The 17003-nt window shown below is 44.6% G+C and overlaps 1 protein-coding gene and 1 long non-coding RNA gene across 2 annotated transcripts in view; one reads left to right on the forward strand and one right to left on the reverse strand.

Moving 5' to 3' along the window:
• Positions 1-17003, forward strand: part of KIAA0319L (KIAA0319 like) — a 29684-nt gene that overhangs the window by 8287 nt on the left and 4394 nt on the right. Inside the window, exons 4-18 of the mRNA XM_064398690.1 lie at positions 2639-2912; positions 4911-5012; positions 5880-5977; positions 7081-7168; positions 8190-8282; positions 8857-8989; positions 9843-10071; positions 10789-10912; positions 11451-11583; positions 12428-12576; positions 12879-13030; positions 13205-13343; positions 13652-13811; positions 15570-15712; positions 16670-16792. Coding sequence (XP_064254760.1) covers positions 2639-2912; positions 4911-5012; positions 5880-5977; positions 7081-7168; positions 8190-8282; positions 8857-8989; positions 9843-10071; positions 10789-10912; positions 11451-11583; positions 12428-12576; positions 12879-13030; positions 13205-13343; positions 13652-13811; positions 15570-15712; positions 16670-16792 — 2140 coding nt within the window. The remainder of the gene's footprint in view (positions 1-2638; positions 2913-4910; positions 5013-5879; positions 5978-7080; positions 7169-8189; positions 8283-8856; positions 8990-9842; positions 10072-10788; positions 10913-11450; positions 11584-12427; positions 12577-12878; positions 13031-13204; positions 13344-13651; positions 13812-15569; positions 15713-16669; positions 16793-17003) is intronic.
• LOC135285927 (uncharacterized) lies at positions 2134-8165 on the reverse strand. The gene is made up of 3 exons (XR_010350548.1): positions 8050-8165; positions 6555-6663; positions 2134-2467 (listed from the first exon to the last, which is right to left on the reverse strand). It is a non-coding gene; the product is annotated as an uncharacterized LOC135285927 (long non-coding RNA).

Genomic DNA, 17003 nt, shown 5'->3' on the forward strand with positions numbered 1-17003 from the left:
AAAATATAGCCACACATTTAATAGCCAGTCAGGAGAGGTATTTAACTGTAGCATTGCTGATGAGCAGGGCTGCTGCAGCACTGCAGCAGCTCTGCAGACAGACTGGAAAAGGCTGCAGGAGTGTTGCAACAGAGCCAGGGAACTCATTCCTGCCCTCACATCAAGCCCACTGTTTGGCTCTTGCTGTCACACTTCCTGCAAGTTCTTCATCCACAGGGAACAAGGAAATGTCTCTCTTTCCCACCAGCACTAACTCTGTAATGGTTTGTGACATTACCTACATTTTAGTGTCTTAAGAGTCTTCACAGATGTGGCACTTACTGCAGACAGCAAGGACACCATCTAAGCTGAAAAGAGCCCATTTGGTAAATTCAGACCAGGCCTATTTAAATTAAAAAATAGAAGTAATTTCCAGGACAGAGGTATTTTTCTCTCAAGTAACTTGGGCTCGGTGTGGATTCTGATACACAGGGCTGCTCTAGTCCCTCTAACAGACATGGGACTCTCAGACAAGGACACTGGGTTATTTGTCTCAGGCCAAAGGCATTTAGGGGTGGAATCAAAATTGTCTGAGGCTCCTGTGTTGACTCAGGCCAATGTGTCACTCCTCTCTATTTTCTAAGCTAATAAGATAGGACAGCTGGCAAACTTCTAGTCTCCTTGTCATTTATCCCCAAGAATGAAATAATGTGTTCTTTGCTTTAAAGAATTCAGAGTTATGGAGCAAAGATAAGAAATGTCTCAGCTTGCAAGCATTAGAGGCATTTTTGACTGTTGTGTTGCCCCAGGCAAAGCTTATCTAATTCGAGCTCTCCACAGACATTTGGCTGTCAATTCCTCCTGAAGATTTTTGGAAGGAAGAGGATCTCTCTTAACTGTAAAGTGGGGTTTTTTTGGGAATTAAAAGTGAGTCAAGAAAGCATTCAGCTCACTGTTAATATTGCCAGGCAAAGTGGGGGCTCTGCTGTGGCCAGCAGGTGAATGTGGATCTCCTGTGTGTTTTTTGTCCCTGTCACCCTTCTGGGTCGATTCTTGAGAAGCAAAAAGTGATTTTCCATAGTGGTAGGAAGTCATGGGAACATTCTGCTCCTGTGCCTTTCCTAGAGTCTGTCTCACTTGGGTTCCTGCCTGGCTGTTCCCCTCTTTCTCCTGCCAGCATTTCAAACTTCATCTTGAGGAAAGGGAGTCAGTGCCCTTTGCAGTTGTCAGTGAGTGGAAGATGATACATCTTGGGACATCCAGCTGTCCCGAGGCCACTGAGGAAGAGCAGCATGCCAGATTTTTCCTGTATGGATTCCAAAAGAATCCATACTCCTGTTTAAGCCCATTAGCAAGTAACCAAATAAAGGAAGACAGCTTGTGTCTGTAACACTACAAATAGTGTTTGATTCCTTGGTACATAAAGCTCAAATGTTAATCAAACAATTGTTTTACATCCTGTGAGCAAAGTGAGCTGAGATATGGTGAGAGGTAATTATTTGCCCAAGGCTGAAACAAAAACCTTGCAGAGAAGCCCTCAGTGCCTTCACTGCTGCTCCTGGCTTGCCTGGTTGTTCAGTGTGGGCAGCACAGCTTTATTTTTACAACCAACATTCAGTGTTTTCTGAAGCCCAGCCCATTTACTGACAAGGATGTTGCCCACCATGGTCTGGAGTGTTTTCCCAGTTCCTTTTTCCTGGACTGAATGCCAACAGCATGGTCTCAAAGTATATTGAGTATATTTCCTCCAATATGAGCTTTTAATCACTCCTCTGATGGGGAGTAGTGGTGGGAAATCCAGCTCCAAAGCACTTTCTGAGTCAAAGATGGTAAATTGCTCCATTTTAAATATTTAGCAGATGTTCTCAAAATAGAGTTAGCTAAAAAAAAAGATGTGCTACACACATGGACTTCACAATGGAGGGTGGATTGTCAGGAGTATGGCCTGGCAGGCTGGGAACTGGAATGGGGCTAGGTGAAAGGAATTTTCTGATGAAAGAAAGGAAATTGTTCCTGCCTTTGATTATTTTCAATCAAGTGGCTGATCCTGTGTGGATGTGAGCTGATCCTGTGTGGATGTGAGCCCTTCAGCTCCTCTCCCTGCCCAGCAGCATCTCCTGGGGCAGGCACGCAGGGAGCTGTGTGTCAGCTCACCTTGCTTTGAAAAGTCATTCCAAAATAAATTTCCTCTTGCTGTAACAATTCAGTTATTACATAAAAATGCCACTGCAATCCTCCTGCTTCATGCTGGCCAACTGCATGGCTTCAGGAAAAGGAAATCACAGCCAGAGTAAATGAGCCCCAGCTTGTGGCCCCTGTCTTTGGGGGCTGTCTTATCCCACCTTTCTGTTCTTTTAGCTCCACTCACTGCAGTTTTGAACCTGGATCTTCTCTTGTATTTGTCACATCAACAGCCTTGGTACTTAAATGCTGTAGCTAAATCTGGTGTTAACTGGTGTTCAGCTGGGGTAGAAATGGCCTGTCTGCCCTGGAGGAAGAACATGGGGAAACACTTCAGAAGAGAGAAGGAGAAGCTGTAAAAATTCCTGCTTCTGGAAAAACAAACCAGGGATTTTTCAGCCTCCCTAACAGTGAGAAAGGCAACTTAAAACTGCCATTCAGTGTTCAGGTCAAACTCAGACAACTTCTTCCTTTACAGATGCACACAGGAACATCTGCACCAGAACCATCGGTGCTGGCTACGTCCTCCAGCCCTGTGGCACTGGACTTGACAGCTCCAGGGAAGACTGAGAAGCCTGGGCAGCCTGATGATGCCCACCCTCAGTCTCCCACAGCCAGCCCCGTGCCAGTGAAAAGCACAGCAAAGGCACAGGCAGCAACTTCTGTGCCCAGTGGAGTCCCCACAAACGGCAGTGTTCCTACAGGCCAGAGCAGCACTGCTGCAGCCCCAAGCACTGCTGCCACCACGCCAGGTGAGGACTTGCAGGGCTCCAGCAAATGTCACCTGCTCAGGCTTTTTCAAGCCACAGCAGTGTGGAAAAATAGGAGATAATTATTTTACCTTGGAGAAAATACTGAGGTATCTGTGTCAGCCCATGTGCTGTTGGATCCCAGTAATTCCTGAGGTCTGGAATGGGACTTGAGCATCATAAATCTGCATGTGACCATTGCATGTGAGGACAGCTGGGAGCTAATGAGGATATCTTAGTTCCCAAAGTGAAGGCTGAGATGTGATGCAGGGCAGAGTCCTGGGAAGTGTTTTTCCAGTAGCCTTGGCACGCTGCAATCCATCAAATCGAGCAGAAATCTTAATGTGTGCTCAAAAAAGGGTGTAGCTGATTATTTTCTGTCCCTGAAGTGCCACTGCACTGTTCAGCTGTGCAGAACAGAGTGCTTGGCTGTTAGCCCATGCTTTGCTTTGCAGCATGATGATGTTTCTGTTCACACTGGTATTTCCTAAAACAGACTGTTGAGAATGCACCCAGGCCAAAATGCCCTTTGGCAGCTCTGTTGCCCAGGCAGGCTGTGAGCTCTCCCTGTGGGATGGCTGAGCACAGGGAATGGCGTGTACTGCTCGTGTGGTGTCTCAGGATCCGCTTCATGCAGTGTGCTGAAGCATTCACAGCTGAATTTCTTTTGAATTTAGGGCTCCTTTCCCTTACAAGGGAACAAATGGAGAGTGTAAGGGAAGCACTGCATCCAAAGATGGTTTTGGCAGGAAGCTCATTGGCTGCTTGTGCTGACAAGTTAATGTTTGGGGTTTTTTTTATTTTAAGGGCTTACCCCAGCTGAAACTGGAAAATATGCTTTAAACATCTTCATTGGTTTGTCAGGGCCTCCTGGTTTTGCCAACCAATCCAAAGATGATGTAAAGAGTAGTTTTTCCAAGGTTTTGAATCTGTTTGTCTGGGTTTTGTTTTTATTATTTCCTAATGAGATCTGATTGCTTTTTGCCTTGGAACTCTTTGGAGGTGAAAGATTGATGGAGTATTTGAGAGGGGAAAGAAAAAAAAGTGGTTAATTCCACTAGCTATTAAAATTGGAAGATAGATAAATAATAGATAATAAAGGTGGGAAAATAGCTGAATGTCTAAGGTCCTTTTTTCCCATTTTTTTTTAATTGGATTTTTTTGTGCATACCTCTGAAACATTGACAGGGTCAAACTAAAGAAAGAATATTTTCTATGCATAATTCCCAGGTCCAATAATAAAAAGACAAATGTAAAGCAAATGGGAAGGGAAGAGAGAGATGAGGAGGCCAAGAGGTGTTTTTAAGAAATATGTTGAACTTTCTGGTTATCTCAATGCTAATAAAAAGCAGAAAAAATATGTCCCTGGCTATAGTTTTCAAGGTTACCCTGTAGTTTTTAAAGGGAACCTGTCAGTTTATTTGAAATGGAATGGCAAGAAAATTCTTGAGTGGGGGTGGAAAAGAAAATACAAATAAAAGGACCAGGTTTGTATCTGGAGCTTCCATATCCAGAGTGGCAGCTATGCAAGTTAAAAAAAAAATTCTCTTAGCCCTCAAGCAGTTTTTCAAAAAAGAAATTCTGTGGATTCTTTATATATTTGTGAAGCTCTGGAATTGCAGTTTGGAAGCAGCAGTGTTTGTCTTGCTGTGCCACGAGCCTGCAGCTGAGTTCTCTGCCAAAAAGCTGTCAAGTGAAACCCTTCCCCTCCTGCTGGACCTGGGTGAAGAGACTCCCTGTGCAGGGCCCAGGGGCCACGTTTCAGCACAGTGTCTGCAAAGACAGAGGTGACTGAGGAATTTTGGGCTTGTCTAAAAATTATAAACCCCCATTAGTGCTTTTGCATTGACAAGGAGAGCAAAACCTGAAATGGGAGGGCTCTTGAGGAACAGGATCTTTATAAAATACATCATCGTTTGGAGCTGGGGTTTATTCCATAAACTGAAACCAAGGTGGGTTTTTTTCCCTGTTCCTCTCCAATTCTGTGTTTATCTCTTCCAGCTATGAAGGAGCTGGTGGTTTCTGCTGGAGACAGTGTTGAAGTGACCCTGCCAAAGAATGAAGTTCAGCTGAATGCATTTGTGCTTCCTGAACCACCACCTGGTAAAGCTTCCCTGGGAATCCTGCTAAGGGCTTGGGATGTGAAAAGGCAAACAGTCATGATGTATGGCATGTAATAAGGGCAGTCTTGAAAATGTCTTTTGTCAGAGAGCACTTTCCTGTGAAAGTTTTTCATACTCAGCTATTACCTTGTGCTGCCTCTTAGAGAAAATAGTGAGGCACAAAAAAAAATGGAAAGTGCTGCAAAGCCAGTGGATTTGGGAGATTGTGGGAAGAGATGGGAGAAGAGATGGCACATTCTCAGGGTGGTGTGTGAGGAAGAACTGGACTTTTGGGACTTTTAGCATCCATTCTTGATATTTGCTGATAGGAACTGAGCTGTGTTAGCAAGTGATTGAAATCTGAATTGGGGTATTTGCCTGCTGAGGAACACATTCTATACACTCCTCATTTCATCATGCAAATTGTTGGCAGGTATTTTTAAAGTTCTTACTTTAAGTCTGTCCACTGTGGCAGTGGGAGCTGTAGAGGCAGGTGTGTTCCATGTTGTGTGGCAGCAGGGATTGATTCATTCCTCTTCAAAAATTCCTGTGGCATTCCTGTGTCTGTAGGATCTGAGGATGTGATAAGGCTTTTCTCTCTTATTATCCTGGAGCTGTGATTGTTCCAAAGCTCTTTGTTGCCTTAGAGGCTGAAAGATGGGTTTTGATTCCAGAGTAAATGAGTTTAGAAGCACAGATTGTCTCTTTTCCTGGGTATATTCCCAAAAAGCCACAGCCCAAGCTGTCTCATCTCTCCACAGTGCAGCAGAATGTGCCTTGTAAATGTTTAATACCTTTGCAGTTCTTTAGCATGGCAGAAAGACAGGCTTTGAAAACAAACATCTGGACCTTTTCTATTTTTTTTAAGGAACCACATATTCCTATGAGTGGGAGTTGATTACTCATCCAAAAGACTACAGTGGAGTAATGGCAGAGAAGCACTCCCAGACCCTGAAGTTGTCTAAGGTAAAGCTTTGGCTACTTCCTATCTTGTTGTTTTAAATGCCAGGTGGAGAAGATGGGGACCCCAGCAGCCAGGAAAGACTTGTATGGGATTTCAGCATGAATAGGAAATTGCATGATGGGCAGGCAGCCAACATTTGACTGCAAACCCTCTTCTGAGGCTCTAAGAAAAAGGAGATTGATCTGGCACGAGGGAAGGAAGAAATTGATTTCAGGAGGTACAAGCTGCCTACAAGCAGTGTGACAAGGCACACAAATGGCACAATTTAACAGTAACTAGGGGTGGGAATATTCCTGGAGCAGTGTGGTAGTGTGCTTAGGTCTGAGCCTTGTACTGCCCACTGGAAGAGAGTCCTGCTGCTTCCATTAATGAAAGCCCTGCAATCCCTGGCTGCTGCTCTCAGACAAGCTCTAACAGGGAAAGGGTTGCCAGTTCCTGGGATTCTTAACAAGGAAATGACTCTAAGTACTGTGAATATACAGTTCTGTACTTGAGACATTCCTCTGAGCAGCATGGATTCTACTGCACTCAGAAAAAAAACCCTACAGGCTTTAGTAAGGATGTTATGCAGAGCCAAACCTTTGGAAAGGAGTGTGCAGGTCTCTGTCAGGGCTTCAGCCTTTTGGGTATCAAGGTTGTTATCACCATCCAGTGGATGGTGGAGAGGTGACTGCCTGGCTCATGTCACCTAGAAGGAAAAAAAGAAACACTTGCATTTATAAAAATGCACAAGAAGAGATTTTCTTCCTACATGCAGCCTTTTTCACCTCAAATGCAATCTGCTAATTCAGATTCCTGTGGCCAGACAACCTGAACTAATCTCTGTTATCTCTCTTGTGTTTGCCTTTTGTTGCTGGAAAATAAAGCTTGACTGGCAATCCTGTGGCAGAGGGAAATACGAGTCTTTGGTTTCTGCATAGCCATTGTAAACTAAAATATCTGTAATACCATTTTGGCCTGGAAACCCTCCTTTGCTGTGTATGCAGAGGCTGCAGCACAATTGCCTGGGTGCTCCTGTGCCAAAGCACAGGAACTTGACCTTCCAGTAGGTCCTGACAAGGTGCCACCAACCTGTAGGTAAATAATCCTTTGTGTTTGTTTCCAGCTTACTGTTGGCCTGTATGAGTTCAAAGTCGTTGTGGATGGGGAGAATGCTCATGGAGAGGGATATGTGAATGTAACAGTGAATCCAAGTGAGTGCTGGGATTGGATTTGCCTTGATTTCACCTGTCTCTGACATGCCAAGGCTGTACCATGGGGTTGGATTATTTGGTTTGGCGTGGTGATAGTTCATTGTGCTGTGAACTTGCAGCATGTGTATATATATATATATATAAACACACATATATGTGTATATATTAAATAATTTCCTGAGATCAGAAGCTATTGCTAACACACAGCTATTTTTGCTGTGCTGTATCAAGCTAACCACTTGATAAAAGAGCTCTGATCCTGATAGGGAAGTGCTCAGCAAACACCTCACCCTGAAAGGCCACTGCTTCCATAAAAACTAGCTGCAGTCTGACAAAAAGCTTATAGCAGCAGGAGCAAAAACTGAAGAGAAGCCAGAGCTTTGAAGCTCCTTTGGAGGTTCCTTTCTTTCCTGTCCATAAGGAATATCATTCCCAACCACAGGCAGGTTAAGTCAAATCTCATTCCATGTTTTAAGATGTGGTTTGCAGATGAGCTGGGGGAGATACAGCATCTTGTGCTGACTGCCTCACTTTTTAGGTGGCCTGTGTAAGGAGACAACCACAGGTGTCAATAAAACCCCTTCATTTTGCAGTCTTCAGCAAGACTTCTTGTACAAGCTTTGTGGGCAAAGAAGGGCTCTTGCACTCCCTAAATTAGCAAGAGTGTGTGGCTGGTCTTCTGGGTGCTGTGGCTGATCATTTCCTTATAAGCAGTGACTTTGCAGCTGGCAGCATGCACCAAAATCCTTCACTTTTCAGAGCAGCAGCCACACTGTGGCAAGAAACTGTAGGTGCTTGACCCAGTAGGAAAAAAATTAAGCAGTGCAGCCTTTCCAGAGCACTGCTGTGCTGGCTCTTCACCTCCTCACTGTTTGAACCACCTTTTGCCAGCATTGATTCCCCAGGCTGGTATAGAACGTGCTGGAGGCACAAATCACTGATAATTGCTGATAGTTTTGCAGTTCCTTGGCCAGGGCTTTCTGCCTGTAGTGTCGTGGTGACAGCTGGGTTGTTGTTGCAGAGCCCCGGGTGAATCAGCCTCCTGTTGCCATCGTGGCCCCACCGTTCCAGGAAATCTCCCTGCCAACCATTTCCACTCTCATCGACGGCAGCAGTGAGTACCTGCAGCATCCAGCAGGGGGGCTTTGTGTTTGGTGCTGGGCTGGCTTTTTGTTTGGTTTTTGCATGAAGTTTAAGAGAAACAGTGACACTGTCAACCACAGTTTGGTGAAAAGAATTAGCCTCTCTGGCCAGGAGAGCAGAGCACACACAACAGCACCTCTCCATGCTCCTTTTGAAGGGCACTGGCCTGAGCCAATCTCCTAAAAAAGGAAAAGCTCTGGAGGTTGCTGCTTAGAATAAAAAAAAAAAAATTACTGTCAGTCAAAATTGCTGGGCTCTTGGCTAAACTTCAGATGTGTAAGTTACTGACAGGACACCTTCAGTGATCCTGGCCTGCACTGGAGCTTTTCAGGAGTTCCTTTATACAAATTCAGGTTGTCTTAGCCTCAGCTAGCATTGATTTGTTACAGTCTGGGTGTCTGAGCATAACAGAGGCTCTGGGCTTCAACCAAAAATATCTTTTCCCACTAAGCCCAGGGCAGAAGTAGGGACTGACCATCTGGAATCTGTGAAGCAGCAATTTCCAACTCCTTGTGTGTGTGTGTTTTCCTCAATTACTGAAACAGAAAGCACTGATGATGATAAAATTATCAGCTACCACTGGGAAGAGCTGAAGGGTCCCCTGCGGGAGGAGAAGGTTTCCAGTGACACTCCCATACTGACACTGACCAACCTGGTACCTGGGAATTACACTTTCAGGTAGGTCACACCTGGCAGAGTCCATCAGTTCTCATCCCTAAGAGTGAAATATATAAGATTCCTGAAGTTTTTATCTGGTTAAAAATAAAAAAAACAAAACACCAACACAAAACATGGAGAGAACTCCATTTTGTGATGTTCCCTCTCTCCACTCCTACACTTTCAATTAGTTTTGCAGCTTTGCACTTCAGGAGAGATAAACTGTACAGCTACTTCTTATTCTTGACTTGTAGCCCTGGTTAAGATGATGGCTGGTCTGTCAGTGCTACAAAATGTCTCTTGAAATGTCAAATCTAAACTCTTTGGGTAAAGGCTTAGGAAGAAATGCAGTCTTGAAATCCAGTTTTTAAATGCAATGTGTTTGTCTCAGATAAGTGAATGAGGTCTAATGGTTTGATGCACAACCTGGGCAATAGGTAGTAGCTGATTTTACTTCTGTATTTGTCCTGTGTTTTTCCTTTGGCCTGTATTTTGGTGTGATGTCCATCACTGCACCAGCAGATCTCTTTAAAGTAAAATAACCTGGAGTACCTCTTACTGAACACTGCTTTCTTGCTAAGCAGTTGGCATGAACTAATCAGATGCATGTTCAGGTCTAGATTTAGCAAAAAGCAGTTGTGTTTTGTGGTACCAGCTGTGTCCAGGCCACTTGTGGGTTAGTAATGCACTCCTGTGTTTCACCTTGGAACTGGTTGTTAGATTCAAGTGGGAGATGGATGTGACTGTTGAATTCCTTGCATCACTTTGAGGCTGATAATTGGACATTTAGGGGAAGTTCCTGTTCAGAAAAGGCTTTATTCAGCTTTGGTCACCATCACTCTTCGGTGCTTTCACTTCTTTTCTCTCCCTTCAGTCTAACAGTCGTGGACTCAGATGGTGCCAGCAACTCCACCACTGCCAACCTGACAGTGAAGAAGGCAGTGGATTATCCTCCAGTGGCCAATGCTGGCCCAAACCAGGTGATCACCCTGCCCCAGAACTCCATCACGCTCTACGGCAACCAGAGCACGGACGACCACAGCATCGTCAGCTACGAGTGGCTGCTCAGCCCCAACAGCAAGGGGAAGGTGATGGAGATGCAGGTCAGTGCAGGGCTCCAGTGTTCCTCCTGGACTGCTCACTAGCTGGGCTTTTATCTGTAATCCAACCAGTTTTCATGGACTGTTAGCAAATGTCTTTTAGAATCCTGCAGAGCAAATGTGTGATGATTAAGTATGTGCTTGAAGTTAAATCTGTGTTGGTTTAGTGGCTGAGCTGGTGCACCAGCCTCACCACTGGCATCCTGTTTCTTTATTGAGTGATGCAGTTGTAAATCCTGCTGAAGAAAGGGGATTGAGAGAGGTGGGAACTTTAGAGCTGAATCTTGGAGTCTAAATTTGCTGATACTGGCCAGACTCTTCTCAGTGCTAAACAGTAAATGTTGGAACTTGTTTCTGTGTCATCATTTTTCTTTTAAAGATTATTACTTTCAAATGTATAGAATAAGAAAGTCCATGAATCAGGTTCACAATGTGTGGGATTTGCACAGGGCTCCCCACAGATTTTACTGGAATTGGACCTACTGAATCCCTAAAGGTCTGCTTGTATGGCATTACTCTTATTATGTCCCACAACAGTGTCCTTGGAGTGTGCATAAATTTATCTGCATGCTGAAGTGGCACAGACTCCTGCTCCCCTGGCAGGAGTTGGTCATAACCCCCTAGAATGTGCTGGTAATAGTTATTTTAGAATCAGAGTCTTCTGGTCCACCATTATCTGCATGAGGATTGTTTTTAATCCATGAAAATCTTTTCTCACAGGGTGTGAGGACACCAGTCTTGCAGCTCTCTGCAATGCAGGAAGGTGATTACACCTACCAGCTCATAGTGACTGATTCTGCTGGGCACCAGTCCACTGCAGAGGTCACTGTGATAGTCCAGCCAGGTGAGCTGCCTTTACCTGCTGTTGCTGCTTCCCTTCCAGGGGTTGGTGTGAGCAGCAATCTGTCAGCAACCTCTAGATCTTACAGTGACTTTCAGAAAAGCTGCTCTGATTTGGGAACATTCTGGTATATTGCTGATAAATGAACAAAAGAAAGCTTGTAGGAATATTGCCTTTGTGGGCTGTTCTCTTACTTTACACAGTGTAACCTAATTGATATTTTCCTACAATAAAGGCAGGATTGTATTTCCAAACAGCTGAGTCTGCCCACAGTGCTGGGTCCTGGGACAGGGGCAGGAAGAGTGGAGCAGAACTGAGAGAATGAGAGCAAAAATCAGAATTCCTACTTTTCAGTCTCATTTAATTGCAGATGTGTGAATGAAATGCTTATTGGATTTCTTGACTGTTTTTAACCTCACTTTATCTGAGTACAAGGTAGTGGGCAAGGGATGTACTGGGGATCATGGAGAAAGCCTTAATCGTGTTGTTTTAAGCTTCACCTTTATGGTGGGTGTTTGAGAAATCCTGCATTCTTTTCCAGAGAACAACAAGCCCCCAAAGGCAGATGCTGGTCCAGATAAAGAATTGACTCTTCCTGTGGACAGCACCACTCTAGATGGCAGCAAGAGCTCGGATGACCAGAAGATAGTCTTTTATCTTTGGGAAAAAACACGGTGTGTATCACCTCCCATGCTCTTGTGTATCCAAATCTTTCATTTCAAACACCCCCACACCTCCCTTGTGTTCAGCCATGGTCACATGGGGCCTGACAAGCTTTACCAGTGACCTAAATAAGACAAGGATTTATGTTTGATTGGAAGGAAGTGGAGTTTTATCTAAGCATGATAAATAGCTTTGCCTTCATCTCTAGGCCTGGCTCCCACTCTGAGCATGGTGTGGCTCAGCTGTGTTTCCTTTCACAGCAGTGGAGTTTGGGCTTGGTCTCATGGAGAGACTGACCCCTGTAATCAAACAACAGCAGGGCCTTCTAACTTGGTGCTTTTGCTGTTTGTTTAAAGGAGGCAGAGTTCTCTTCCACTCTAAATTCACTGAAATGCTTTAGGGAATTCAGGAAAAAGCCTATGAGCAACTTGCAGGAGCTTTTTCCCTTTGCTAATGCAAAGTCTGTGCAAAGCCCTAGAAATGAAGAACTGGTATTGCTTAGCACCTTTTTTTTTTTAAATACAAAATTGGCTCATTGTGCAGTTCACAGGCCAAGTTGCTGAAAATACCACTATTTGTAAACATCACCTAAGTGCTGTTATCAGTGTTCCTCTGGTTTAAAATTAATCAAAACATTAACCTGCCAGAAATTACGCTTTTTGTTCTGGATCCTGCACTTATTCTTTAGATTATCTTGCTGTAACTGGAGAACATAATTTTGATTTTTATAATGGACTATTATTTCCAGGCTCCTGTTTGGAGCGAGGTTGCCTCCAGTGCTCTGTGCAAAGTTTAAACTTATCAAAACCCCTGAAAAAGTTCCAAAACTAACCAAACCCCTTGTGTCTTGGTTAGGGGTCCAGATGGTGTGAAGCTGGAGAATGCCAACAGCAGCATTGCCACTGTCACAGGCCTGCAGGTTGGGACATACGAGTTCACTCTGACAGTGAAAGATGAGAGGAACCTGCAGAGCCAAAGCTCCGTCAACGTCATCGTCAAGGAAGGTACATCCAGCCACGAGCAGAGCTGCTCAGTGCCAGGTTGTCTCTGAACAGTTCAGCAAAACCTGTGCTCAGAGACACAACAAAAGTAAGGAATGGAGGGAGACAATGTGCAGAGTGCTGAAGTGGCCTTGAGGTTTGCCCTTTTCTGGAGGAATGGTATTTTCAGCTCAATCCTGCAGTATTTCTCTTCTCTTCCCTAGGGTTAGACAGGGATTTCTGGAGTACACTGGAGACATAATGCAGTAATTTTTGATTGGGCATTACAAGATCTTTGTCCAAGTGCTTTCTCTCTGTTTATTTAGAGATAAACAAGCCACCCATTGCAAAGATTGCTGGTAACGTTGTCATCACCTTGCCCACAAACACAGCAGAGTTGGATGGATCAAAGTCCTCTGATGATAAAGGGATTGTCAGCTACTTGTGGACCCGGGATGAGGGGAGCCCTGCAGCTGGGGTGAGCTTTCTTTTGTAAAGGATCACAAAAATCAGTGCAAGGTGGTGTTGACAGCTCCTGAGGAAATACAAAGCTCCTTGTCGGGCTGTTACTCTGTCATATCCTGAAATATGACAATACACAGTGCTACTTTGATCCTTTGTTTCCTCATACTTGCTTTGATCTGCCTTCCAGGAAGTCTTAAATAATTCAGACCATCATCCTGTCCTCCTCCTGTCCAATCTGGTAGAAGGGACCTACACATTTCACCTCAGAGTAACAGATGCCAAAGGAGAGAGTGATGTGGAAAGGACCACGGTGGAGGTCAAACCTGGTGAGTGCTGTACCACATTTGCCTGCAGCCCTCTGGATACACTGTACTGGGATTAAAATGTGTCATTTAGTCTAGTTTAGAACTGTAAACATCAAAGGTTTTGGGGATGTGGTTGTGTTTTCCTGTGGTTTTTGAGGGCTGACTCTCACTGTTACCTCTGAACCCATACTTGTGTCCCTTCCCACAGTGCCACTCTGTAGTTCTGTGTTCAAATCAGAAACATCCTGGAAAGATAGCTAAAACCCTGCCTTGTGCCTAGGCTGCTAAATAGAAACTCTGAAGATCTGTACTGTCTACATTCTGTCTAGATCCTAGGAAAAATAACCTGGTGGAGATAATTCTGGATGTGAACGTGAGCCAGCTGACGGAGCGGCAGAAGGGGATGTTCATCCGGCAGATCGGGGTGCTGCTGGGGGTCCTGGACTCAGACATCACCGTGCAAAAGATCCAGCCCTACACTGAACAAAGGTAGATTCATCTGGGAGGGTGCACAGCAAGGAGTTGCTTGAGGGTTTGGAAAATCAAGGCCTTTTGGAAGGCAAATTGGATCATAGGAACATGCAGAGTTGTTGCTTTACGTTCATATTCCTGCTCAGATCAGAGTTGCCAAGCAGGTCCTGAGCATCTTTCCCCTCTGGAGTTGGTGCATTGCCCTTGAAAACTGCTGCTGCTGATGTATTTTCACCTCAAACCTGTAAAATGAGAACAAATCTGATTTGTTTTTTGAAAATTGTGGAAACTGTGTAAAGGGATGTTCTGCAGCTGGAGAAGTAACAGGTCTTGGTGCAGGAGTTTGCTGAAACACTTGCAGCACACCAGAGTGTGTAACAATCCCCCTCACCTTCGTGCCAGATTGGTAGCTCGTGTAGTCACAGACTGGTTTGGGTAGAAAGGGACATTGAGGATCATCCATTTGTAATTTCTGTTTGAAGAGATAGAAAAGCTTAATTTTGGTTACTAATTGGCTTACAGAAAACTGCATTTACCCTAAACACATGGAAGTTGGCTGCTGAACAGGGGTGTAGGTCAGGGTGGTATTGCCTACCAGGACAGTGGCAACAAGCCATGAGTGGAAATCTGTTGAAATAAGTGCAATATTGCACTTAGTTTTTATTAAAAGGGGAGTAGTTTTAAAGTACCTAAAGCATTGACGAAGATTTAAGGGACATGTTTAAAGTCCTACAGCAAGTCAGCAATAAATCTGCTGTTACTTTACACCTAGCTGAGTGCTCTGATGTATCAATTCCTTCATGTCCACGTGGCCTGCTGTAGCAGGAAAATCAGAATTCATTGTCCATGCAAACCTAGAGAGCTGAGAACAGAGGAGCCAGCACTTTCTGTTGTAACTGTAGCTCTCTGTCTCTGCCATGAGCAAGCCAGTCGCCCCTGAGTAAGGCAAGTAAGGGATTCTTGTCATTAATGCTTCATCTGTTTATGTGTTCAAGCAGACAAAAGAGTGGGAAGTGTTATAAAGGAGCAGAGATTGTTTCCTGACAGATGGCTTTAAGATCCCATTTTTGCTTCCACTGTCAAAGTAACTTGTGCTGTTTAAAAAAGAGCTTTTTCCTCTGACTGTTGGTTTGTCCTTTTTCACATACTCAGAGGGTTTCACTGATATGCCATTGACTCATAAGCTCACTAGTGATAACAAATCCCAAGTATTCCTGCATCCTTTTGTGAGTCTAAAGGATCCACAGGGCTCTGCAAGGTGAGCAAGCCATGAGGAACAAGTTCTTCTGTCATAAAGTTAATGCAGTAAAGCTGCAGAATACAGAATCCTTCACACCTGGGTTGTTTTGGGGCTGTAGCACTTGGTGCATTCAAACTCAGCTTTGCTTTCCACTGCTGAACATGTAAATGGACTCCCAAGTTCTAGGTGTAGTAAAGTCTCAGAATCCCACAGCAAGGAAGGGAGTATGAAAACAGCAAGACCTTAAAGTTTGGGGATTTGATGCTTAGCATGAACATCCAAAGATCTGCTTGGTGTGCAAATTCAAGAACAGCATATCTGTAGTTTGGAAAATATGAATGGATCAGATATCCTGAAGGGTTTCCTACAGTAGGACCAGGTCTGCCATTACTGCTTTCAAACAGAGCCAGGAGTCTGGTCTTGAAATAAATGTGGGATTCTGAGTAAGTCCCTCTAATGACAGACTGGAGAGTGTGGCTCTCCACCTGATGTTCAGAGAAGCAGTAGGTAATTAATAATTCTTGCCTTTCTTCCAGCACAAAGATGGTGTTCTTTGTGCAGAACCAGCCTCCCCATCAGATATTCAAAGGACGAGAGGTGGCCTGGACGCTGAAGAACGAGCTGAGGAAACAACAGTCAGACTTCCTCATCTTCCGGGCCCTGGAGATTAACACAGTCAGTAAGTGAGAGTCTCTGGGGACAGACTGAACATCTTTTAGCTCTTTTCAGCTGCCTGACAGAATAAGGGTGCTAAAAACACCCACACTTACACTCACTGCAGGAGCTTTCATGTTAATAAATGGGAAACAGAAATTAAGTCCATTAGACTATTCACTAATCACTTATTTACCAATTAATTCCATCTATTCACTATTCAACTTTTTATAAATAATTACTTGCAGTGTTGCTGTGAAGATAAGAGTTCACAAAACCAAAAGCAGATTGATACTTATGAAACTGAAATAGTGTTAATGGACTACAGCCACTGAAATGAGTGTCATCCTGAAAACAATAAACTGCACATCTTGGTAGCTGTGAGCCCACTTGTTTCCTGAGCAGCACAAACATCAGTCTGCAGGAAATGTTCCCCTTCTATCATTATTTTGCATCTTTACATTAGCACTGCTTTTCTTTTATGAGATCCATCCTGTGAGGATCATTTGCTGATCAGTTAGAGATTTGAAACTAGAATTGTGTAAAGTAATTATTTTCATTACTTCCTGGTCTTACCATTTTGTGGCCTTCTGAAGCCATTTTTCAGTTCTGTTTGGTGCCTCCAAAGGATCTGTTTGTTTCTCGTCTGTCTCAGAGGCGGGGTTTGAATTGGAAAATCAAAACTGTGTTAAAAACATTTACTTGACTAATCTATAAATTCCATAACTTGTATATCAAAATGAGGATTTATTAGGCAAAGTGTATGTTGCTGGTGAAGTGGGATGTTTCAGTTTGGCAGGAGGCCCGGGTGCTTACGTTTGCACTTCTCACCTCTTGAGATTACAGCTGAGCTATGAATGAGCCACAGAGGGGCCACGTTCAGGTCAGAGCGTGCAGGAGGGTTGGCTGTACTGAGCTGTTCTGTCCCATTTTTGCCTCACCTGTGAGTCATTTAATTCACCTTGCTGGTTCTGGCCCCCAGCCTGTCAGCTGAACTGCTCCGAGCACGGGCGCTGTGACTCCTTCACCAAGCGCTGCGTGTGCGACCCGTTCTGGATGGAGAACTTCCTCAGGGTGCAGATGGGGGACGGCGAGAGCAACTGCGGTACGTGACCCCCCGGGTGGGCACCCTGGCAGAGAAACCCCTGTTTGAAACCCAGGCTGGGCACATGCCAGGCACCTGCTGTCGCCCCTTTGCTCTGCTGAGGTGCTGACGCCAGGACACAGACCCTTGTCTCACCTCTGGGCAGATGTTTGACAGGGGAGTGAGTCGCCTTCACAGCCTCCCAGTGAACACTCCCCAAGAGCTGAGTCTG

Source organism: Passer domesticus, chromosome 24 (assembly GCF_036417665.1).
Source record: "Passer domesticus isolate bPasDom1 chromosome 24, bPasDom1.hap1, whole genome shotgun sequence".
NCBI lineage: Eukaryota > Metazoa > Chordata > Aves > Passeriformes > Passeridae > Passer > Passer domesticus.